At 50.7% G+C, this 24148-nt stretch overlaps 1 protein-coding gene across 1 annotated transcript in view; it reads left to right on the forward strand.

Annotated features, from left to right (window-relative positions):
• CNIH2 (cornichon family AMPA receptor auxiliary protein 2) overlaps nt 1–24148 on the forward strand; it is an 84145-nt gene that overhangs the window by 56367 nt on the left and 3630 nt on the right. Inside the window, exons 3-4 of the mRNA XM_077323002.1 lie at nt 16222–16269; nt 18387–18499. Of these exons, the coding sequence (XP_077179117.1) occupies nt 16222–16269; nt 18387–18499 (161 nt within the window). The remainder of the gene's footprint in view (nt 1–16221; nt 16270–18386; nt 18500–24148) is intronic.

Consider the following 24148-nt stretch of genomic DNA (forward strand, 5'->3'; position numbering starts at 1 on the left):
GACTGCTGCCTTACCACTCTGCGCCACAAGAGGCTCTTAGCAGGCATTGAGGGACCTTTAAAACAAGGAGAAAGGAGATTGGCTGCCTGGTTTGACGGAAGAGGCGGAAGAGAGTCGCATGGAAAGCGCGTCGCTCTCTTCCGCCATTTCCAGCAGCACTTGAGGAGGGTGAGAAACATGGAAAGGTGGCAGATAAGAGCAAGACAGCAAAAAGGTGAAGAGGGGCTTGGAGGCACGATAATGTTTAGCGCTACGCCATTCAGCCAGCGTAACTCTATTTTTGCCAATGTGCGGAAATGCCCTGACTTCGATGGGACGAGGGTCTGAATCCCAACTTCATGTGTGTGCACATACGTTGTATGCCAAAGGCCTCAGTTTCGATTCCAGGCATCTCCAGCTAAAAGAAACCAATAGTAGGCGATGTGAAAGATCTCACCCTGATACCCTGGAGATTCAGGGGTCAGATTCAGTGGAAGGCAGCTTCAGGTGCATCCTGGGGAAGGGTTCTCTAGGACTTCGGCTGGAGGCCTTTCACTTTGTCTCCTCTCCGATCCCCTTGTCAGATACCCGGGATACATGGGGCCCATCCCCTTCCCTGCCGCTTTATTTGTTAATTGGTCTGATATATATGCACGGCAGAGCTCTCCAGAGAATTTCCAGAGCCTGCAAATACAGACAGCTAATACAAAGGCCGCAGCAAGCGGCAGCAGCGTTCAGTTCAGACTGAAAGGCAGCCAGCCGTAAAATCAGTCCTAAAATCAATTAGCGGCAGCGCGAGAAGCCGGGCAGAGGGGTGGCCGGAAGGCCCAAGCAGCAAGATACTGGAGAGCAAACAGAAAAAAAAGAAAAAAAAGAATGGGGCGTGATTGAAATGAGGCCAAAAATGTCTCATCGGCAATTTCAAAATGCCTGCGCCAAGAAGATTTATCCCGGAGTTGGTAAGTTAGTAAATTTTGGTAGGTTTACCAGGGGCGTTCCATAAGCAGGGTGCCACAACTGAAAAGTACCCATCCTGAGGAGCAGGAGTGGGGAGGGGCAGGGGGAGAAGCGGCCCCGGAAAAGAACCAAGCCCATCCCGTCCTTCCCCACAGTGAGGCAGGCCCAGGTGAGGATGGGCTGAGGGGGTGCGTCCAGAGCCAGGGTGGTGTAGTGGTTAATCTGGAGAACCAGGTTCAATTCGCCACTCTTCCTCCCCATGAGGACTGCTGGGGGACCTTGGGCCAGTCCCAGTTCCTTCCAAATTCCCTCAGCCCCACCTGCCTCACAAGGGGCCTGTGGTAGGGAGAGGAAAGGAAGGCAATTGTGAGGCCCTTTGAGACACATGAGGCCTGCTGGGTGCCCTTGGGCCAGTCTCAGTTCTCTCAGAACTCTCTCAGCCCCACCTGCCTCACAAGATGCCTGTTTTGCGGAGAGGAAGGGAGGGCGATGGTAATAAGAGTGATCTTTATGAGGCCAGAAGGGGGCAGGGTTTAAATTTTGTGAAATAAAATAAGAGCCTTTATGTTGTGCATTCCAGTTGTACAAAGCCTTTTACAGATACTGTTGTAACAGGCCAGGATTCCAGATGTGTTTCCTGTGGCCAGCCGCAGGTGAACATCAGTGGCATATAATGGTTAGCGTCCAAGTGGGACTGAGGAGACCTATTTTCAAATCCCAGCTTGGCTTTAAAGCTCATTGGTTGACCTTGAGCAACTCAGAGAGTGCCCTACCTGCCATGGTTGTTGTGTGGATAAACTGGAGACATGATCCCAGTGTATTGCCTTGAGTTCTTTGGAGCAAGAGTCCTTGGTATAGTGGTTAGGAGCATGGACTTCTAATCTGGCAAGCCAGGTTCGATTCCCTGCTCCTCCTCCACATGCAGCCAGCTGGGTGACCTTGGGCTCAGCACAGCCCTGATAAAGCTGTTCTGACTGAGCAGGAATATCAGGGCTCTCTCAGCCTCACCCACCTCACAGGGTGTCTGTTGTGGGGAGAGGAAAGGGAAGGCGACTGTAAACCCCTTTGAGAATCCTTTGGGTAGAGAAAAGCAGCATCTAAGAACCAACTTTTCTTCAAGAGTAAAAAACCTGGGGCTAAGTATTAGCTTTTGTTCCTTGGAGGAAGGGCTGGGTGATGCTTGTGACTGGATCAAGATTTGCGCTAGGCTTACCAAGGTCGAATTGGAGAAGGGTTTGGGAGTGGGGATCGCTGAGCAGGTGTGTCTGCGTGCTTTAAAAAACAGGCAAAACTTGGCTTTCAGAACAATTCCAGTGCTCGGCCTCCATGACTGCAAGCCTCTCCAAAGGACTCCTCAAGCAAGCCAGGATAGATTCAAAAGGGTAGCCGTGCTGGTCTGAAGTCGCACACTAAAATCAGAGTCCAGTAGCACCTTTAAGACCAACAAAGATTTATTCAAGGCGTGAGCCTTGAATAAATCTTTGTTGGTCTTAAAGGTGCTACTGGACTCTGATTTTATCAAGCTAGGATACTCATTCTGCAGTCTGGGCCTGTACAGTGAAGGAGGGGAGCAGAAAGGAGGAGGAGGAGGAAGAAAGCTGGTTTCAGAAAGCTGGCAAGATTGTTGCGATGCTGTTGGAGGATAAAAGGGGGCTTTCATCAGCTGCCGAAAGAGCACAAAGGAATGGCAGGAGCCGGGAACATTCAGCCGCAGGAATCCTTTGAAATCCCGCCCTGGAAGTGTCGCTCAACACCCCTCCGCAACAGCAGGGAAAGCCGCTGCCCCCCTCTCCGGCTCCGGGCTGCCTCCCCCACTCTGCCACGTCAGTTGTGGCTCTTGCAGACCGGCAGAAAGACAGGTGTGGACGAGCAGCCCCTGCAGGGCTGGCCATCGCTGTAAATGTGTGTCCCCAATTCCCCCTCTCTGAGATGCTGACGGAGAAAGGCGTGGCGCTTGGGTCAGGGGGGTCCTGCATTCGAGTCCTTGTGGAAATGTGGCATTTCCCATGGGGCCTCGGGCTGGTCATCGCACAGCCCTGCCTCCCTCGCAGGACTGTTGTGAGAACTAAACTGCTTGTGCAGACAACTGGAAATATATACTGCTTCACATCAAGGTAGCCATGTTAGCTTGACCGTAGCAGTGGAAAAGAGCAAGAGACCAGCAGCACCCGAAAGACTAACAAAATCTGCATGCAGTGACTCATGGAAGCTGAAACATTGCCACAGGTTTTATTAGTCTTTAAGGTGCCACTGGACTCTTGCTCTTTTCCACGGCTAACATTACTGATAATTGCCCTATTGCTTAATAATTCATAACGTTTCTGCAGCTCACAGGCTAGCTGCCGTGACTTCCTTTATTAGAAAACGGCGCACACAGTCATAAATATGCACAGGATCATCCTGTGCAATTGTTCTATTGCTGCAATAAATTTGCACATGACTGGCAGTTCGATTACCGGCAGCTGTTCGCTGCTGCCGTTTCTCTTTCCATAAAGCATCTCCAAGAAGCCCTTGAGTCCCATCGGCAAAATCTATGCCCACCATTCCTTTCACGTACCAGTTATTGTCGTGTCCCACCAAGTGACTTAACAGCAAGAGCCACGGGATTTTCAAGGCAAGGAAGGAACAGAGGTGGTTTCCCATTCCCTGCCTCTGCCTCACGACCCCAGGACTTCTTTGGTGGTCTCCCATTCAAGTACTAACCAGTGCTGACCCCACTCAGCTTCCAAGATCTGACAAGATAAGGCTAGTTTGGGCCGTCCAATGCACTGTAGCTTAAAGAGTTCCTTGCCTTTGGCTCGGTACAGAACTAGTTTACTCCAGCACCGTACAAAACTAGTTTACTGTGTCACTACAATCCCTGATCCCATACCACGTCCCTCGGCTGTGCAAAGTTCTGGCCAGTGTCTACTTCGATGGCATCCAGCCACCGTGTCCTTTATCGACCTGGTTTCCTTTTACCACTGACCAATCCTAGCAGAATTTCTTTCTCCACTGAGTTGGATGGCACGACATGGCCGAAGTAAATGAGCCAGAGTGTTGTGATTTTGTCCCCCAATGATATATCGGACTTTGTGCGCTTGTAGTGTTTCCTTGTTTGCGACTTTTGCTGCCCGTGGTACCTGCAGCATCACCTACTACCTGATCCTTACGGCTGGAGATGGCGGGGAACTGAACCTGGGACCTTCCGCATTCAAAGTAGAGACGGTACCACCATCCATCAAAGTCCATCAAAGTCAGCATTGTCTGCTCAAACTGGCAGCAGCTCTTCATACTGTCATGCAGAGATCTTTTACAGCAGGAGTCAACCTGTGGTCCTCCAGATGTTCGTGGACTACAATTCCCATGAACCCCTGCCAGCGAATGCTGGCAGGGGCTCATGGGAATTGTAGTCCACGAACATCTGGAGGACCACAGGTTGACTACCCCTGTTTTACAGAACCTACTACTACCAAGAAGAGTTGGCCTTTATACCCTGCTTTTCACTACCCAAAGGTGTCTCAAAGTGGATTACAATCACCCTCCCTTCCTCCCCCCCCCCACAACACATGACCTGTGAGGCAGGAGGGGCTGAGAGAGCTCTGACAGGACTGCTTGATGAGAAAGCTGTTCTGACTGAGCAGTACTATCAGGGCTCTCCTAGCCTCACCTCCCTCACAGGGTATCTGGAGGAGAAGAAGGGGAAGGGGACTGTAAACTGCTTTGAGACTCCTTCATCCATCCTTCCCTCTTAATTTCTATGCTGCCACTCCTAAGATTACCAGTTCGGGACAGCTTTCAACAATTTAAAATGTAGAATCATAGAATCATAGAGTTGGAAGGGCCTATAGAGGCCATTTAGTCCAACCCCCTGCTCAATGCAGGATCAGCCCAAAGCATCCTAAAGCATCCAAGAAAAGTGTGTATTTGCTTGAAGACTGCCAGTGAGGGGGAGCTCACCACCTCCTTAGGCAGCCTATTCCACTGCTGAACTATTCTGACTGTGAAAATTTTTTTCCTGATATCTAGCCTATATCGTTGTACTTGTAGTTTAAACCGATTACTGTGTGTCCTCTCCTCTGCAGCCACCGGGAACAGCATCCTGCCCTCCTCCAAGTGACAACCTTTCAAATACTTAAAGAGGGCTATCATGTCCCCTCTCAATCTCCTTTTCTCCAGGCTGAACATTCCCAAGTCCCTCAATCTATCTTCATAGGGCTTGGTCCCTTGGCCCCAGATCATCTTCGTCGCTCTCCTCTGTACAATAAAGCCAGTACATTAATTAAAACGCTACATAAAATAAAGCCCACCAGCATCATCACATGGATTGGAATACGTTATACATCATTATACAGTTAGTCGCTTCTAGCAGCAGGGGGGCATCAGGGTTTTGCGGAGGGACCCAAAAACATTAGGCCCACATCCTGGCCTCAACCAAACACCTGGCAGAAGAGCTCTGTCCTGCAGGCCCTGCAGAACTGTGTTACTTCTATCAGGGCCCTGAGATCGCCTGGGAGCTGATTCCACCAGGTGAGGGCCAGGACCAAAAGACCCCTGACCCTGGTCGAGGCCAGGCGGACCTTCCTCAGGCTGGGGAAGAGTGGAAAACGGATCGGCAGTAAAACTCCAGTCTAATGCAACTTCATCAGTTCTAGACATTCCTTCTGTGGCCAAAGGTGTGAACTCTGGAGCTCTCCTTGAACTGTTTTGGCCCCTGAGCAACGGGTGTGTCTCTCCAAGAAGATGGAGTCCTTTGCACACTGGAGTTTGTAGAATCACAGCATGGGCCTTTCCAGACGACGCATTTGAAGGGCGTCGGCTTGGGCTTACAAAATAATTACCGCCAATTAGTTAAAGATATCGTTGTGGGATTAAAAGCCGCAAACCCGATAAGAGAGCACGCCGGATAAATACGATTTTGAACAGTTCATTATCCTCCGTGTTCCCTGGCAGATGTATTCCCCACAGGCCCGGGCAGATTAATACAGCGTCTTGTGTTGGCGAAGGCAGGCTGACGCGCCCACCTTCTTAGTCTGTCTCTGGATGGGATTGCTGGCTGGGGACGGGATTTAGGAATCCTTCACCTGCTTCCTGTCAAAAGCTTAGTCAGTGGCACATTTCAACCCATTGCACGTGGATGAGGATGTATGAGGTCAGTAAATGGCTGACCCTCACCTGGTTTTCGTACACCCTAGAAAGCCCTGTCCGTCATTCACCTTGTCCTGTATACGTCTGAGCCTTGCATCCATATGGCCCTGGCTGAATCTCTCAGAGCCAGGAGGCAAAATCAGGAGAAGACTATGGCCTCCGTGCCCTGTTGCTGGCCCTGCAGAGGGACTGGCTGGCCCCTGTGTGAGGCAGGAGGCTGGACTGGAGGGACCCACTCTGGTCTGACCCAGCAGGGCTCTCCTGTGTCCTTATGAGGGGAAGGCCTCGGCCTCCCTGCCCTGTGGCTGGCCCTGCAGAGGGACTGGCTGGCCCCTGTGTGAGGCAGGAGGCTGGACTGGAGGGACCCTCTCTGGTCTGACCCAGCAGGGCTCTCCTGTGTCCTTATGAGGGGAAGGCCTCGGCCTCCCTGCCCTGTGGCTGGCCCTGCAGAGGGACTGGCTGGCCCCTGTGTGAGGCAGGAGGCTGGACTGGAGTGACCCTCCCTGGTCTGACCCAGCAGGGCTCTCCTGTGTCCTTATGAGTGGAAGGCCTCGGCCTCCCTGCCCTGTTGCTGGCCCTGCAGAGGGACTGGCTGACCCCTGGGTGAGGCAGGAGGCTGGACTGGAGGGACCCTCCCTGGTCTGACCCAGCAGGGCTCTACTGTGTCCTTATGAGGGAAGGCCTCGGCCTCCCTGCCCTGTTGCTGGCCCTGCAGAGGGACTGGCTGACCCCTGTGTGAGGCAGGAGGCTGGACTGGAGGGACCCTCCCTGGTCTGACCCAGCAGGGCTCTCCTGTGTCCTTATGAGGGGAAGGCCTTGGCCTCCCTGCCCTGTTGCTGGCCCTGCAGAGGGACTGGCTGATCCCTGTGTGAAGCAGGAGGCTGGACTGTAGGGACCCTCCCTGGTCTGACCCAGAAGGGCTCCTGATGTTCTTATGAGGGGAAGGCCTCGGCCTCCCTGCCCTGTTGCTGGCCCTCCAGAGGGACTGGCTGGCCCCTGTGTGAGGCTGGAGGCTGGACTGGAGGGACCCTCCCTGGTCTGACCCAGCAGGGCTCTCCTGTGTCCTTATGAGGGGAAGGCCTCGGCCTCCCTGCCCTGTTGCTGGCCCTGCAGAGGGACTGGCTGACCCCTGGGTGAGGCAGGAGGCTGGACTGGAGGGACCCTCCCTGGTCTGACCCAGCAGGGCTCTCCTGTGTCCTTATGAGGGGAAGGCCTCGGCCTCCCTGCCCTGTTGCTGGCCCTGCAGAGGGACTGGCTGGCCCCTGGGTGAGGCAGGAGGCTGGACTGGAGGGACCCTCCCTGGCCTGACCCAGCAGGGCTCTCCTGTGTCCTTATGAGGGGAAGGCCTCGGCCTCCCTGCCCTGTGGCTGGCCCTGCAGAGGGACTGGCTGGCCCCTGGGTGAGGCAGGAGGCTGGACTGGAGGGACCCTCCCTGGTCTGACCCAGCAGGGCTCTCCTGTGTCCTTATGAGGGGAAGGCCTCGGCCTCCCTGCCCTGTGGCTGGCCCTGCAGAGGGACTGGCTGGCCCCTGGGTGAGGCAGGAGGCTGGACTGGAGGGACCCTCCCTGGTCTGACCCAGAAGGGCTCCTGATGTTCTTATGAGGGGAAGGCCTCGGCCTCCCTGCCCTGTTGCTGGCCCTCCAGAGGGACTGGCTGGCCCCTGTGTGAGGCTGGAGGCTGGACTGGAGGGACCCTCCCTGGTCTGACCCAGCAGGGCTCTCCTGTGTCCTTATGAGGGGAAGGCCTCAGCCTCCCTGCCCTGTTGCTGGCCCTCCAGAGGGACTGGCTGGCCCCTGGGTGAGGCAGGAGGCTGGACTGGAGGGACCCTCCCTGGTCTGACCCAGCAGGGCTCTCCTGTGTCCTTATGAGGGGAAGGCCTCGGCCTCCCTGCCCTGTTGCTGGCCCTGCAGAGGGACTGGCTGACCCCTGGGTGAGGCAGGAGGCTGGACTGGAGGGACCCTCCCTGGTCTGACCCAGCAGGGCTCTCCTGTGTCCTTATGAGGGGAAGGCCTCGGCCTCCCTGCCCTGTTGCTGGCCCTGCAGAGGGACTGGCTGGCCCCTGGGTGAGGCAGGAGGCTGGACTGGAGGGACCCTCCCTGGCCTGACCCAGCAGGGCTCTCCTGTGTCCTTATGAGGGGAAGGCCTCGGCCTCCCTGCCCTGTGGCTGGCCCTGCAGAGGGACTGGCTGGCCCCTGGGTGAGGCAGGAGGCTGGACTGGAGGGACCCTCCCTGGTCTGACCCAGCAGGGCTCTCCTGTGTCCTTATGAGGGGAAGGCCTCGGCCTCCCTGCCCTGTGGCTGGCCCTGCAGAGGGACTGGCTGGCCCCTGGGTGAGGCAGGAGGCTGGACTGGAGGGACCCTCCCTGGTCTGACCCAGCAGGGCTCTCCTGTGTCCTTATGAGGGGAAGGCCTCGGCCTCCCTGCCCTGTTGCTGGCCCTGCAGAGGGACTGGCCAACCACTATATGAGGCAGGATGCTGGGCTAGATGGGCTACTGGGTTCATTCAGCAGGGCTCTTACATTCTTATTTCCTGGCTTTTTGACCCATCTGCTTACAATATGACCCATCTGCTCACAAGAAGTCATAGTCCCATTGTATATGGCACTGGTTCAGACCACACCTGGAGTAGTGTGTGCAGTTCTGGAGGCCTCACTTCAAGAAGGACGTAGATAAAATTGAAAGGGTACAGAGGAGAGCGACGAAGATTATCTGGGGCCAAGGGACCAAGCCCTATGAAGATAGGTTGAGGGACTTGGGAATGTTCAGCCTGGAGAAAAGAAGGTTGAGAGGGGACATGATAGCCGCCTTTAAGTATTAGAAAGGTTGTCACTTGGAGGAGGGCAGGATGCTGTTTCCGTTGGCTGCAGAGGAAAGGATGCACAGTAATGGGTTTAAACTACAAGTACAACGATATAGGCTAGATATCAGGGGAAAATATTTCACAGGCAGAGTAGTTCAGCAGTGGAATAGGCTGCCTAAGGAGGTGGTGAGCTCCCCCTCACTGGCAGTCTTCAAGCAAAGGCTGGATACACACTTCACTTGGATGCTTTAGGATGCTTAGGGCTAATCCTGCGTAGAGCAGGGGGTTGGACTAGATGGCCTGTATGGCCCCTTCCAACTCTATGATTCTATGATTCTAATATTTTCTCTCCCCCTCTTTCTCACACTGCAATTTGGCCAGACTTTTCACGGACCTGATCACACAGGGTCCGGCCCACAGAAGTTTCTTCCATGATATACCTGTTCACTCCTGCGTGATATACCTGTACACTGCAAGGTTCTTATCAGCCAGTTTACCATGTGTCAGTGGAAGAACCTCTGTTTGCCATATAGAAGGCCCCAGGCTCAATCCTCAGCAACTCCAGTTAAAAGGGTCAAGCAGTAGGCAATGGGAAAGATACCCCTGAGATCCTCGATAGCTGATGGATCTGTGGTCCAGTTCAGTGTAAGGCAGCTGCTTGTGTTCATGTGTCTCCTGCCACAAAGACTGTTCTTGCCAGTTGTGGTTGGGAATGGCGTCCGTTTTACATTTTTGATCATCGCAGAGATGGGAGCCAGCTTGGTGTAGTGGCTAAGAGAGCTGCCTTATAATCTGACGAACCAGGTTTGATTCTGCGCTTCTCCCCATGCAGCCAGCTGGGTTATCTTTGGCCAGTCACATTCCTGATAGTGCTGTTCTCATAGAGCAGTCTTATCAGAAGCTTTCTCAGCCCCACCTACCTCCCACTGTGTGAGGCAGGATGCTGGACTAGATGGACCCCTGGTCTGATCCAGCAGGGCTCTTCTGATCTTATCAGGGTTGCCAGGTGAACCCCTGGCCGCTGGTGGGTATGTTTTGCCAGATTCAGGTTAGAAAACTGGACACTTAGGAATAGAGTTTGGGGAGGACAGGGACACTGCCATAGAGTCCACCCTCCAGAGCATCCATTTTCAGCAGGAGAACTGATCTCTTGAGATGAACTGTCTGAGTTGACAACATAGTCGCCCATTCCCAAGTCTTTTGACTGCTGTGCGGAGAGGAAAGGGAAGGCAATTGGAAGCCGCTTTGAGACCCCTTGTAGAAAAAAGCAGCCTATAAAAACCAACTCTTCTTCTTTAGCTTCCGCTGCTCAACTTCTTTCATGCTGTGCCCCAATTTTGTATGCTTGCTCCACTTAGTCCCGAGCAATTGTCAGGTGATTCTCTCTCGGAGCGAGTTGGTCAAGTTGCACGGCCTTGAAAAAAGGCATCCAAACCCAAAAAGTGGATGCTGCTGTTGCGTCAGGTCGGAGCTATGAAGCAGGCAGTCCTTGGTCCTGAATCTTCCCTCTGCCACAGATGCCCAAAAGCCATTTCATTAGATGGGCAATCTGTGCTTCCGACCCTCCCCTGCAAGAAAGAGGAACGGCATACTTTGCCCGGCTGCAGGCCTACCTTGCAGGGTTATTGTAAGAACGTTTGTTTATTTGTTTTTGCAGTTAAAACCCCACCGTTCCTCAGAGGCTCTGATCGGCTTCCCAGAAATTCCAAAATAGACAACAGTTGTTAAATCAATTTTAAAACTCTTAAAATTCACAATCACAATTAAAATCAACCACATTTATTTATTCAACCTTTAGGCTACGCTAAATGTGAGAGGGGTGACTAGATCTCCCAAGGTTTTCACTTAAAAGCAGCTGCAGCACATGTAACTGTGTTTCCCTTACAGAGCAGCTGGCAAATTTGTATGCTGTTTGTTCGTTCGTTCATTCGAGTTGTGTGCCGCTGTCCTTTGCAGCTCAGGGCGGTTTACAGTAAAGGTTCACAGCTCATAATCCACCATGACACTGATATGGTACAAAGAATACATTGACAATTATGAACTCATTCCAAACATTACAACTTGTTATAAACTACAAGTTTATAATCACTGAATAGCATTCAACCTCTATTATATCTGTTGGGCCCAGTTGATGGTAGGGAGGGGGCTTATGGGGGCTCTGCTCGATGGGGTTGTTTCATTGGCCTCAACCGAAAGCTTCTACTTAGATCTACTTGGCTGCAGAGGAAAGGACACGCAGTAATGGGTTTAAACTTCAAGTACAACGATATAGGCTAGATATCAGGAAAAAAAATTCACAGTCAGAGTAGTTCAGCAGTGGAATAGGCTGCCTAAGGAGGTGGTGAGCTCCCCCTCACTGGCAGTCTTCAAGCAAAGGTTGGATACACACTTTTCTTGGATGCTTTAGGATGCTTTGGGCTGATCCTGCGTTGAGCAGGGGGTTGAACTAGATGGCCTGTATGGCCCTTCCAACTCTATGATTCAGTGATTCTGTGATTCTGTGATTCTATGATTCTATGATTCTATGATTCTATGATTCTATGATTCTATGATTCTATGATTCTATGATTCTATGATTCTATGATTCTATGATTCTATGATCAGCTTAGCTCAAGGCAAGAATACAGTGGATACATGAAGCTGTATTTATATATAGTGAGTCAGGCCATTGGTCCCTTAGAGCAATTTTACTGAGGCCCCGGGGGGGAGTAGTCTTTTGCTGAGGGACGTTGCTACCGCCTGAGCCCCTGCTCCTCTTGCTTTCCCACCGGTGCCCCTGAATTCCCACCGCTCGCTGGGGGGTGCTGCCAGCAGCAACTGCGCAGTGCCATGCCGAGGGGGAGTCCCAGCCATGGCGGCCGCTGGAGAGTACCAAAGGTGAGCCGGTGGCAGAGTAGCCCCTGAGGCAGTAGCCAGGAAGAAGGATGAGGAGGATCTGCGGCCCGATACTGACTGATCTACGGACCAGGACCGGTCCCCAGATCGGGGGGTTGGGGACCACTGCCTTAGAGTCAGTGTGTTAGCTGGAGAGGGCAGGGATTGAACCTGTGACCTTCTGCATGCAGAAGCAGATGTTCTGCCACTGAGCCACGGCGGGGAAGATGAAGTCCCCTTGAGCCACTTCTCCAGTCTCATTTGGCATCCCCTCTGTCTGTTTGTAACCAAACGTAGGAAGCCTGTATAGGACGCTGCCTTATACTAAATCAGTCACTTGCCCCACAAAGTTCTTTCCCACCACCTGCTGCCTTTTTCACTGGGACCTTCAGCCTGCAAAGCAGAGGCTCTGCCACTGAGCCACAACACACACCCCAACACACACACACACAGACTGTTTTGCTTGGTTCCTGAGTGTGTACATGAGAAGTATTTTGAACTGATCAAGTGTGTTGTTCTCACCCAAAGGAAAACGCCATCTGAATTTTGTCCAGGGTGTTTGTGTGAGCTGAGGGCCCCTAGGGCAGGGGTAGTCAACCTGTGGCCCTCCAGATGTTCATGGACTACAATCCCCATGAGCCCCTGCCAGCATTTGCTGGCAGGGGCTCATGGGAATTGTAGTCCATGAACATCTGGAGGGCCACAGGTTGACTACCCCTGCCCTAGTAGCAGTCCATTCCAGCCCCCCCACCTCACAACGGAGCCAGCACCAAGGCATTTTATTTTTAGAGATTGTTCTCATCTAGGAAGAAGGAAAGGTATTTGAAGTCTAGGATCAGTCTAAAGCTTCTATGAGAAGGATCTGTCCAGCTGCTGCTTGAAGACCGCCAGTGAGGGGGAGCTCACCGCCTCCTTAGGCAGCCCCTTCCACTGCTGAATTATTCTGATGGTGAAATATTTCCCCTGATATCCAGCCGATACTGTCCCACACGTTGTTTAAAGCCATTGCTACGGGTCCTCTCCTCTGCTGCCCACAGGAACCTTTCCCTGCCCTCCTCCAAATTGTCTTGCCAGGTCAAAGGGGCAAACGGTTCTTTTATTAGGATTTGAAAACAGTAAGCACACTGTTGTAGCGGTGGATGGGTGGTGATTTATTTAGTATAATAATTAGCAGGCAATTGCAACACCGATTTTCACAATTGCATCAATCAGCATCAAATCCAATCCCACCCATTCATGCTCACCTAATAAGCAGTTTTCTAATTTCTAATCAGCCGCTGGGAGCCCCGTCAGCAGCAGAAATTGTGACCCCTGGCCAGGGATGTGCAGCGTCTGGGCCTGACCTACACGGGGCTCCCAGATTTCAGCTAACAACTAGTTTTTAAACTACAACTAAAAGCCCCAAACGGGGGGGGGGGGGGGAGGTCTCTTACTTCCCAATATGTCATATTAGGAGCATTTTTCATAAGGAAAACAGAGGCTCGTGATGTCTCCCAATTATAACGCACCACCTGTTGTTAACAAGCTGAGATCATGTGAATCTTCACCCAGCTTCCAGTGTCCAGGTTCAAAAGGTTGAGATAAGCATGTTTAAAAGGTAAAGGTATCCCCTGTGCAAGCACCGGGTCATGTCTGACCCTTGGGGTGACGCCCTCCAGCGTTTTCATGGCAGACTCAATACGGGGTGGTTTGCCAGTGCCTTCCCCAGTCATTACCGTTTACCCCCCAGCAAGCTGGGTACTTATTTTACCGACATCGGAAGGATGGAAGGCTGAGTCAACCTTGAGCTGGCTGCTGGGATCGAACTCCCAGCCTCATGGGCAGACAGCTTCAGACTGCTTTTCTGCTGCCTTACCACTCTGCACCACAAGAGGCTCTAACCATGTTTATACATGAGCAATCCTTGCAACTTATACCTGTGTTTCAGCAAGAAAACTAAAATGGAAGGAACAAAGCTATGTGATGTGAGAGAAGACAGAAGCCTGTCCTCGTAACAATATCTTCTGCATTATTTTCCCATACACAAGTGACCACCCTTCAGATTCTTCAAGAGAGCCATCCTGTCCCCTCTCAGCCTCCTCTGCTCCAGGCTGGACATTCCCAAGTTCCTCAGCCTTTCCTAGCAGGGCTGGGTCCCCAGGACCCAGAACACAAGACTCCAGGTGGAGTCTCAGCAATGCTGTAGACCAGGGGTAGTCAACCTGTGGCCCTCCAGATGTTCATGGACTACAATTCCCAGGAACCCCTGCCAGCATTTGCTGGCAGGGGCTCCTGGGAATTGTAGTCCATGAACATCTGGAGGGCCACAGGTTGACTACCCCTGCCTTACATGACATTGAATATATAGCAAAAATTAATTCTCTTACATTAGTAGACTGTGTCACACAACCATGTTTATTCTGCCCATGTTGTCTTTAATATCCTTCCCATACGAGGTGGAAATTTGTTCTCTTGTTAATGATGATGAATAGATACGAGATGAATATCTCCACAGATGCCCAGTTAAGATTTGATACACAAACCACTGGGAGCCAGGTTCCGCTGAGAACGGATGACCTGACATTTTGCTAATGCTGCTGAAGAAAGTCAAACAGGTTTTGTTGTGCTGGAATCCTGTTCAGGGAGCCTCATTGAGAAATTTTCCTCTGACCAGCCAAGGATTGGAGAATAAACAGGACTTACAACTTTTAACAACTTACTGCCTTATTGTTTATATAGCTACACAAACAAACTGTTATTTTGCTGTGAACTTCCAGGTGGGACCTGGGATCCCCTGAAATTACAGCTCCTCATCAGAACAGTTCCCCTGGAGAAAAGTGGATGTTTTGGAGGGTGGATGCTGTGTTGTCATACCACACTGAGGTCTCTGTCCTCTCCAGGCTCCATCCCCAAACCTCCAGGAATTTCCCGGCCTGGATCTGGCAACCTTAACACCTACATCCCCCACCACTGACCAGCAGGGACCTGGCAGCTCTAGTGAAAACATTTTTTCCTGCATTAATGCTTTGTTGGTGGGCTCAGTGTATTAATTTTTGGTTTTTCAATGCTGGTGAGGCTTTAGACTGCATTCGTATTTACAATCTGTGACATGGATTGTGTCTTGATTCTTGTTTTAAGTCTATATGTAGATGAGGAGGGCGCACGAGGACGGTGCTTGTAGAAAACCAAATTTTGGAAGGCCCCTGCTTTGTCTACAGAAGGTTCTGGGTTCAAGTTCTGTTCCTCTTTTGTTAAAGGGTTATAGGCAGAGTAGCCGCTGTTTTTGCTCTGACCAGAAATTTATAAGTTCAGTTATTTATTTTTATTTTATTTATATTTTGATTTATATACCGCTGTTCCTGGGTGGACTCACAGCGGTTTACAACAGTAAAACGATAAGGTCTCTGAGTCAGGGCAAATTTAGGAAAAGAAAAAAACAAACTCAACCCAAACTATGCTGAAACTACCAACAATGGTCAAGCTACATCAAATAAAAATAATATTTGTCATATGGTGTACACAAGACCAAAGTTAAAAACATAGAAGGCCTGAATATCAGACCACAGGATTTACATAAAGTCTAGTAATTTCACATACAGATTTGATGAACATGTCCAATGGCCAACCACAGACCACATGCGTTTCAGCCTCAAGGGCCTTGCACAGTGGTGAAGAGTACAAACTTTTCCAATAAGACACACATTAAAAAAATGTTATATATTAATCCCTACCAGGGCCCATTCTGCAAACGTTGGATAATGCATTTTCAATGCTCTTTAGAAGTAGATTTTCCTGTTCTGCCTAGGGCCAATTCTGCAAACATTGCCTAATGCACTTTCAGTGTGCTTTTTCAGCTGGATTCTCCTGTGCAGAACAGGAAAATCTACATCTAAAAGTGCATTGAAACTGCATTATCTAATGTGTACAGAATGGACCTAGGAAAATCCATTTGCAAAAGGACGTCAAAAGTGAATTATCCAACGTGTGCAGAATGGGCCCAGGGGTTTCTATCTCATATATTGTGTCGTATGGTGTGAATTTATCACTCAGACCAGGGATCCTTTCACCTGATGCCTGCTGTCTCACACACCTCTTCATGGATGTTATTAACCTGGGTTCAGGTTTCCAATACTCCGTGAGGCGTGTGTCATCAACCAGCAATTAAAACCAAATTATTTTAATCGGATTAATACTCTTTCTTCCTAATTGCCCGTGATGCAATTCCTTACAGCAGGGGTAGTCCACTTGTGGTCCTCCAGATGTTCATGGACTACAATTCCCATGAGCCCCCTGCCAGCGTCTGCTAGCAGAGGGTCATGGGAATTGTAGTCTATAAACATCTGGAGGACTACAGGTTGACTACCCCTGCCTTACAGAACTGTTTATTTCCATTTGATTGCATCCATGCGAACAATGAACCCGGTTTCCTCCTCCTCCTCCTTCTCCCCACCCCACCTCTTCTCCCAGTTTAACTCAGGTTGTTCTTTTAATTTATCTTCCACACAGAGAGAGAGGTTGAAAAACATCGAGCGCATCTGCTGCCTCTTGAGAAAGGTGAGTGCCTTTGTCTTACCTGTTCCCCCCATGCTTCCTCTTGAGAAAGGTGAGTGCCTTTGTCTTACCTGTTCCCCCCATGCTTCCTCTTGAGAAAGGTGAGTGCCTTTGTCTTACCTGTTCCCCCCATGCTTCCTCTTGAGAAAGGTGAGTGCCTTTGTCTTACCTGTCCCCCCCATGCTTCCTCTTGAGAAAGGTGAGTGCCTTTGTCTTACCTGTCCCCCCCAACAGCCCTTTGTCTTACCTGTCCCCCCCACAGCCCTTTCCCTCCCCTGACTTTCTCCTCTCAAATACTCTTTTCCATTACAAGGGATGCCTCTTTAGAAGGCCAACCTGTTTCTGAAAGGCAGGTAATTTTTCTGGCAGCAAGAGCCAGCCCCTTGACAGACAGACACTCACCCTGATAAGGTGGGAGAATGGCTGACATTGACTTGCTGAGCTGACGCTGACTTGCTGAGCGAGTCCTCAGGCGGAATTTGAACTCAAAACCGAGTTGTTCCCTGGTGGGGAATCCAGAAAGCTTCTTCATCTCCCCAGCACACACAGGGCTGGTTTATCCACGTAGCACATGTTGCATGTGCTACTGGCCCTGCATGATGCCTCCCCCCCCACACCCATTGACTGATCAAAGCTGTAGCCTCTCTCCTCCCCAAGTTTCCCTCTTTAAGGACACTTGGGAGTCACACCCCTTTCCACTGGCGGGGGTCCCTCCGTGTGGTTGCTCCCACCACAGTTGTACTCTGCTAGGGCCCCAGGACTCTTGAAACTGGCTCTGGTGCTACAGGCCCTGCAAATCCTCAAATCATTCTTGCACACACAGGGAGGTTTTCTGGCAGAACTCCACATGATATCTGTATTTTTACAAGATGCTAGGGTTGGGATTGTGATGCATCAGCACCAAAGCAACGCTGTAATGCAGGGGTGGGCAAACTGTGACTCTCCAGATGTCCATGGACAACAATGGACTACAATTCCCATGAGCCCCTTCCAGCATGGTAGCAGGGGCTCTTGAGGTGGGTCGACATGACTTTATATGGGAATAAAAAGGTAAAGGTAAAGGTACCACCATGTCTGACCATTGGGGTGATGCCCTCTAGCGTTTTCGTGGCAGACTCAATACGGGGTGGTTTGCCATTCCCTTCCCCAGTCATTACCGTTTACCCCCCAGCAAGCTGGGTCCTCATTTTACCGACCTCGGAAGGATGGAAGGCTGAGTCAACCTTGAGCCGGCTGCTGGGATCGAACTCCCAGCCTCATGGGCAGAGCTTTCAGACTGCATGTCTGCTGCCTTACCACTCTGCGCCACAAGAGGCTCTTTATATGGGAATATGACCCAATAAATGTTTAACAAATTTTAAAAACGTATTAAAAATTAATGAACTCCCAACCATTAGGGAAACCCTTCCAGGACCGTCCAGAGACCCCAGGGCTTCATGAAACCCTGGTTGAGAAAGCCAACTCTAGGGAGCCACTGTTTCTCCCATTGAGGGAAGTATAGTTGTAGCCCCATAAGTACATATGAGTTTCCCCAGCAGGACCACTAGCAGCTCCCCTGGCCCCTTTCCGGTTGGGGAAACCATGTAGGAGAGAAGGCTCGTGTCACCTCATGTCACTTGCCAGGATCCCGCTCCAAACCGCGCCTTCAGGATAAGACCCACAGTAATGGGTTTCAGCCATGTGGGGAACAATATCAGCTAGCTATCGGGGGGGGGGGGGGAATTTTCACAGTCCGAGTAGCTCAGCAGTGGAATGGGCTGCCTCAGGAGGTGGTGAGCTCCCCCTCACTGGTGGTCTTCAAGCAGCAGCTGGGCAGATACTGATCCTGGATGCTTGAGGCTGATACTTCATTGAGCAGGAGGTTGGGCTAGATGGTCTGTAGGGCCTCTTCCAACTCTATGGTTCTATGATTCACATGCCTCAGAATTAAATTCCAAGCCCAGAACTCCTGGCAAACATCTGGCCAACGGGAGCATGCCTGACGCCATCGTGGGTGGGAAGCGCATGAGGAGAAGGTTACACCCTTCACTATAATAATTCAGGAAAGTCCACCCACCCTCCACTCTGCAGCAGTTCCTAACAGTTCTGGTGGGGTACTAATGGCCGCCTTTCTCTTACAGCTCGTGGTTCCGGAATATTCCATCCACGGGCTCTTCTGCCTGATGTTTCTCTGTGCAGCTGAGTGGGTGACTTTGGGGCTTAATATTCCTCTGCTTTTCTACCACTTGTGGAGGTGAGTTTTGGACACTTAACCCTGCCTTATCTTTGCCACAAAGCTTTGGCCCAGCAACACCAAGGCGGCTGTAGAAACTGGGAAAGGCAATCGCAGGATGCGAATCACATGTCCACTTTGCACTCTTCCCTGTTGGATGTTTTGGAATCTGAACTTGAATGTGGGGCAAGAACTATGGTCCTCAGCGTTGCGCCCTCCATGTTTCTGGCAGGATTCCTGTGGTTTTAAAGCCGTCTGCATCAGGCAGACATTCGGCAGGTCAGATCAGTGGTCCCCAACCCCCGGCCCGGGGACCAGGACCGGTCCGTGGATCAGTCGGTACCGGGCCAAGGCTCCTCCTCGTCCTCCCTGCCTGCTGCCTCGGGGGCTGCCCTGACACTCTGCCGCCAGCTCACCTTTGGTGCTTTCCAGCGGCTGCCATGGCTGGGGCTCCCCCTCGGCGTGACACTGCGTAGCTGCTGGTGGCAGCGCCCCCAGCAGGCGGGGGGAAGTCAGGGGCACCAACAGGAAAGCAAGCGGAGCAGGGACTCAGGTGGTGGTGGCGACGTCCCTCGGCCAAAGACTACCCCCCCCCCCCCGGGCCTCAGTAAAATTCTCAAGCGTTGACCAGTCCCCAGTGATAAAAAGGTTGGGGACCACTGGGTCAGATGGTCACTGTTATTGGCCAGCTGAGGTGAAAAAAAGCTCACATTGGATTTACGGGTTGGCCATATAAATCTGCCTGGTGGAGTCTGGCCTCTGATCCTGCAGTTGTGCTGGAGATGAACCCAGGTGAGGCTGAGTGAATGTGCCTGGCCCTGGGTCACTCAGCAAGCCTTTCTGGCAGAGCGGGAGAGTTGAATCTGGAATGCGTCTAAGAAAGCAAGGAACTCCTGTCTGAAGAGGCTACCAAGTTAATTAACAAAAAAACCTCTCAAAACTCTTTCTGTGCTTCAGAGGCCAGCCAGAATGATCTCCGGATTCTATTTCGTTCTCAAGGATTTTTCCTCAGTGACTAGGAGTGCATTTACAATGTATATAAGAAGAAGCAGTGTTGGTTTTTATACTCTGCTTTTCACTGCCAGAAGGAGTAGCTTACAATCGCCTTTCCTTCCTCTCCCCACAACAGACACCCCGTGAGGTAGGTGGGGCTGAGAGAGCTCTGATAGGACTGCTCTGTGAGAACCTTGAGCCAGTTACAGTCTTGATACTGCTGTTAGAATTATAGAATGATTCTATGATTCTAACAGCACTATCAGGACTGTGACTGGCCCAAGGTCACTCTGCTGGCTGCATGTGGGGGAGTGGGGAATCAAACCCAGCGCACCAGAGTAGTGGCTGCTATTCTTAACCACTACAAGCCAAAGCCATAGTCCTGAGCTGTTTAAAGTGCCTTCGCCGTCTCTAGACATATCTAGTAGGTAAGGAAAAACCTTCTCCCTCTCCTTCTCTACGAGGACCCACTCTTCAAGTGAAGTCTACAAGGGAGGCTTTGTAAATGCCCTCCCAGACACTGAGGAAAGATCCCTGAAAACGAAATGAAATCCGGAAGTCGTTCTGGCTGGACTCCAAAGAAAATAAAAGGTTTTTGACAGTTTTTTTGTTAATTAACTCAGTAGCCTTCTCACACAGGTGTACCTTGCTCTCTTGCTTATGGCTCATCTGTGGTGCTTCTTTGCATTGGTCTTCTAAGATGGAGCCTGTTCCGATACCCAGAGGCTGATTCAGTGAAAGTTCAAGGGAGTGGCAGGTTACAGTGGATGAGCGATAGGGTTGGGAGTGTCCTGCATAGTGCAGGGGGTTGGACTAGATGACCCAGGAGTTCCCTTCCAACTCTATGATTCTATGACTAGAAGACCCAGGAGGGCCCTTCCAACTCTATGATTCTATGACTAGAAGACCCAGGAGGGCCCTTCCAACTCTATGATTCTATGACTAGAAGACCCAGGAGGGCCCTTCCAACTCTATGATTCTATGACTAGATGACCCAGGAGATCCCTTCCAACTCTATGATTCTATGACTAGAAGACCCAGGAGGGCCCTTCCAACTCTATGATTCCATGACTAGATGACCCAGGAGGGCCCTTCCAACTCTATGATTCTATGATTCTACCATCTTAGATGAGGTTCTCCCTTTCTGACTCTCAGGAAGGACTCTTTCATCTGAAATCGCCCCTGCTTCCTTTTTGTGCAAGCAGTTATATTAAAATTATATCGAATTTTAAACAATATATTCGGAATGCTCAGTTCTGTCTGCTCAGTTGGGCATCAGGCAGGGAGCCATTTGTAGCACCTGGTGCCTGAAATCCTTTTAACTGGAGATGAACCTGGGGACTCAGATGCGGAGACCGAGCCTGCAGCCTTGCCCTTTTTTACTTATTTTATTTATGATTTAGTTTAATTTATATGCTGCCCCTTTCAGACTGCAAATGTAAGGCAAAAATTAGTTCAGGCCAAAATCCAGCAGATTAGTTCCGACTGAAGTCCAAACAAGGCCCCGGTAGTCCCCCGTTTCACAGTGGACCCATTATATCTTAGGAGCGTGATGAAGAAAGGGTGAAAATAAACTCTCTTTATTGTGTTTCCTTTAAACAACTATGAGAGCTGATGGTGCTGAAAGCTGAGCTGAACAAGGTTCCGGTGTATCCTTGTTTCAATTGCATTTCATCAGCAGCAGAAGCTAAAAATAAGAAATAAGATAATAAACAATATACATAATATAAGTCCCAAATTAAAATTTCCAAGAAGGGACAATGAATAAATGAGACTTATCCCATACAACATAGAGAACAACTCTAAGAAGGAGCCAAGCTTGAAGTGGCTGTTTTGGCTTGTTTTGCTTTAATCAAAAAATGGAGGGAAATAACATGAGTGGAGATTTATCAAAATAACATAATTTTGCATGTTGCCAATACTCAGTGAGTGATCAGATTGAGGTATGCAGACTGTAGTGCATCTGTCCTCTAAATTAATGATCCCCAACCTGTGGGCCGCGGACCACATGTGGTCCGTTGACTAATTGGAGGTGGGCCATGAAGGACGCCTTCTCCCCCCCCCCCGGCCCTTTACTTCACCCCCCCCCCCTGGCCCTTTACAACACACTTCGGGTGTCATTGTCTCCCATCACTCCCTGATGGGACTATCTCATTGCAGAGAAACAAGCTCAGGGTTCCCATTGATTTGTCATTGTCATGAGTTAAAATGTTCCTTATGTTCATTGTTGTGGCGTGTCTGTATCTTATTTTGAAGGGATGTTTAAACATTACCATAGCGACCAGAGAGCGTTAGGGCAGTGGTTGAGAGTAGAGGAGTAAACTACCCCCTCCCCTCCGGGCCTCAGTAAAATTGTCAAGCGTTGAGTAGTCCCCGGTGATAAAAAGGTTGGGGACCTCTGCTCTAGATCTACCCACTTTCTTCTCCCTTTCTGCATTGCGCTCCTAAGATAGAGTTGGCCAATAACTCATTGTTTCCTTCGCTTTGCTATATTGTTTTCGTGTTCTCCTATAGTGCTTCTGTTCTACAGTGGACCCAACAGGAGTAATATAATATTATCAAGTTCCTCAAGGGAATAAATAACAAAGCGACTCAGAAGACGTCTCCAAAAAGTAAACTAATTTATTACATCAAATAAAGGATGAAAGTCATAAACCTCCTCATCTCACGGTTGCAAGAGTAGAGTTGAGAGAGGTAGAGGAGGAGAAAGAGGAAATTTGAGGAAATTCAGGCTGTGGCCCAATGAAAGAGATTTCAGTCAACCAAAAGCACAAGTTTCAATCAATAGAAAACTGGCAAGAAATGGTTTGAAAATACACGGATTTTACAGGCAAGACCATCTTGGAAAAGCAGCCTCCTTTTTCTCTCACACAGGAGGAAATATTGTTTGTTTCTCTATCTTCATTTCTACCCTCCTTTTCTCCCCAATGAGGACTCCTCTCCTCCATTCTCTCCTCACGACATCCCTGTGAGGTTGGTTTGGCGAAGAATGTGTGACTGGAACAAGGAGTCATCCAGCAAGCTTTCTTGGCATGGAGGAGAGTTGAGCCCGGAATACCTCTTCTAAAATGGTGCCTGCTGTAATACACCAACTACCAACAACCATCCATCTTGGAAGAGCTCTTCTCCCTTTCTCTCTCTCAGGAAGGAATCCCTCTTCCACAATGGTCCTTGCTTCCAGTTTTTATATCATACAAGTGGCGAAGCCCATTTCTTAAATACGTGGGGGGGGGGGCCTGCCGCCCCTCCCCAGCTTTCCTGCCATGCAAGAGGCTGGTTGGAGCAGCAGTGTAGTGGGCACACAGTGTGCCAGCTGTGAACCATGCTCTCTGCTCCGTTGGCCAGGAGGCCTGCAAAAGCGGTGTGGCCAGGGCTGAGCATGCCAGTTTGGCCTCCTGCCTCCTCTCCCTGTTGGCAGGAGGCTGGCGACAGCAGTGGGACCAGGCCAGAGCATGCGCAGTCACCCTTGTTCGGCCTCTGTCACCAGCCAGGAAGCCGGAGAGAGCAGCAGGCTCAGAACAAAGTGTGTCTGCTAGCTTCCCACTGCCTCCCCCTGAGGCCAGGGGGCTGGTGACAGCGGGGCCTGGCTGTAGCATGAGAGGAGGACCTTCCCCAGCTTCCTGGCCAGCAGAAACACATAAAGTGCAGTGGGCCTGGAGTGGAGGGTGGGCGGACAGATGGCCAGAGGCTGTGGTTCACCATGATGGGAAGTGCCAAGAGGAGGAGGAGCTGGGGGGGCGGGGCTGTGTGAAGCGTGGCTTCTGATTGGTCCTCAGTCTGGGAGAGCTCGCAACCTGATGGGGGAATTCTCTCCCAGTGAGAGCCAATCAGAGGTACGCGTCGTCAGAAACACCTGACACTTTTTATGTGGTATGATCATTATCATACTATGTCCGTGGTTCTCAACCTTCCTAGTGCCGTGACCCTTTAATCCAGTTCCTCATGTGGTGGTGACCCCCAACCATGAAATTATGCAAGTGTTCTTTCGCACAAATTAAACTGAAACTGAGCAATGGCATGAAGATCCATTGCTCATGATTGTTCCTAAATCGGCTTTTTTCCCAGGGTTGCTCAGTTCAATTCTGCCTCTCATCTCACCATGCCGATTTCACTCTTTTATGATGCTCCAGATAGATGGATGCTCTATCACAATCTACCTCACAAGGCTGTTGTGTGGATGGTGCCCTCCCGCCAAGCTGCTCGCCCTGCCGCAACCCCTGTGAAAGGGTCGTTCAACCCCCAAAGGGGTCCCGGTCCCCAGGCTGAGAACCACTGTACTATGTTATATACTAATCAGTATCTTCAAAAACTGCATTTCCTGATTAAAATTAATGCCCCTCAAATGGCATGTCATTTACGGCAACCACTGTAGGGATTTCTAGGCAGGTGATGAGCAGAGCTGGTTTGCCATTACCTGCCTCTGCTTAGCGACCCTAGAATTCCTCAGAGGTCTCCCACCCAAATACTAGCCAGGAGAAATTCTGCTTAGTTTCCCAGATCTGTTGAAATTTGGATTGCCCAAACCACCCAGGTCATGATAGGATTAAATTGTTGTTGTTGTTGTTGTTGTTGTTGTTGTTGTTAGTTGCGAAGTCATGTCCAATCCATTGCGACCCCATGGACAATGATCTTCCAGGCCTTCCTGTCCTCTACCATTCCCCGGAGTCCATTTAAGTT

This window comes from Paroedura picta, chromosome 1, assembly GCF_049243985.1.
Source record: "Paroedura picta isolate Pp20150507F chromosome 1, Ppicta_v3.0, whole genome shotgun sequence".
Classification (NCBI taxonomy): Eukaryota; Metazoa; Chordata; class Lepidosauria; order Squamata; family Gekkonidae; genus Paroedura; species Paroedura picta.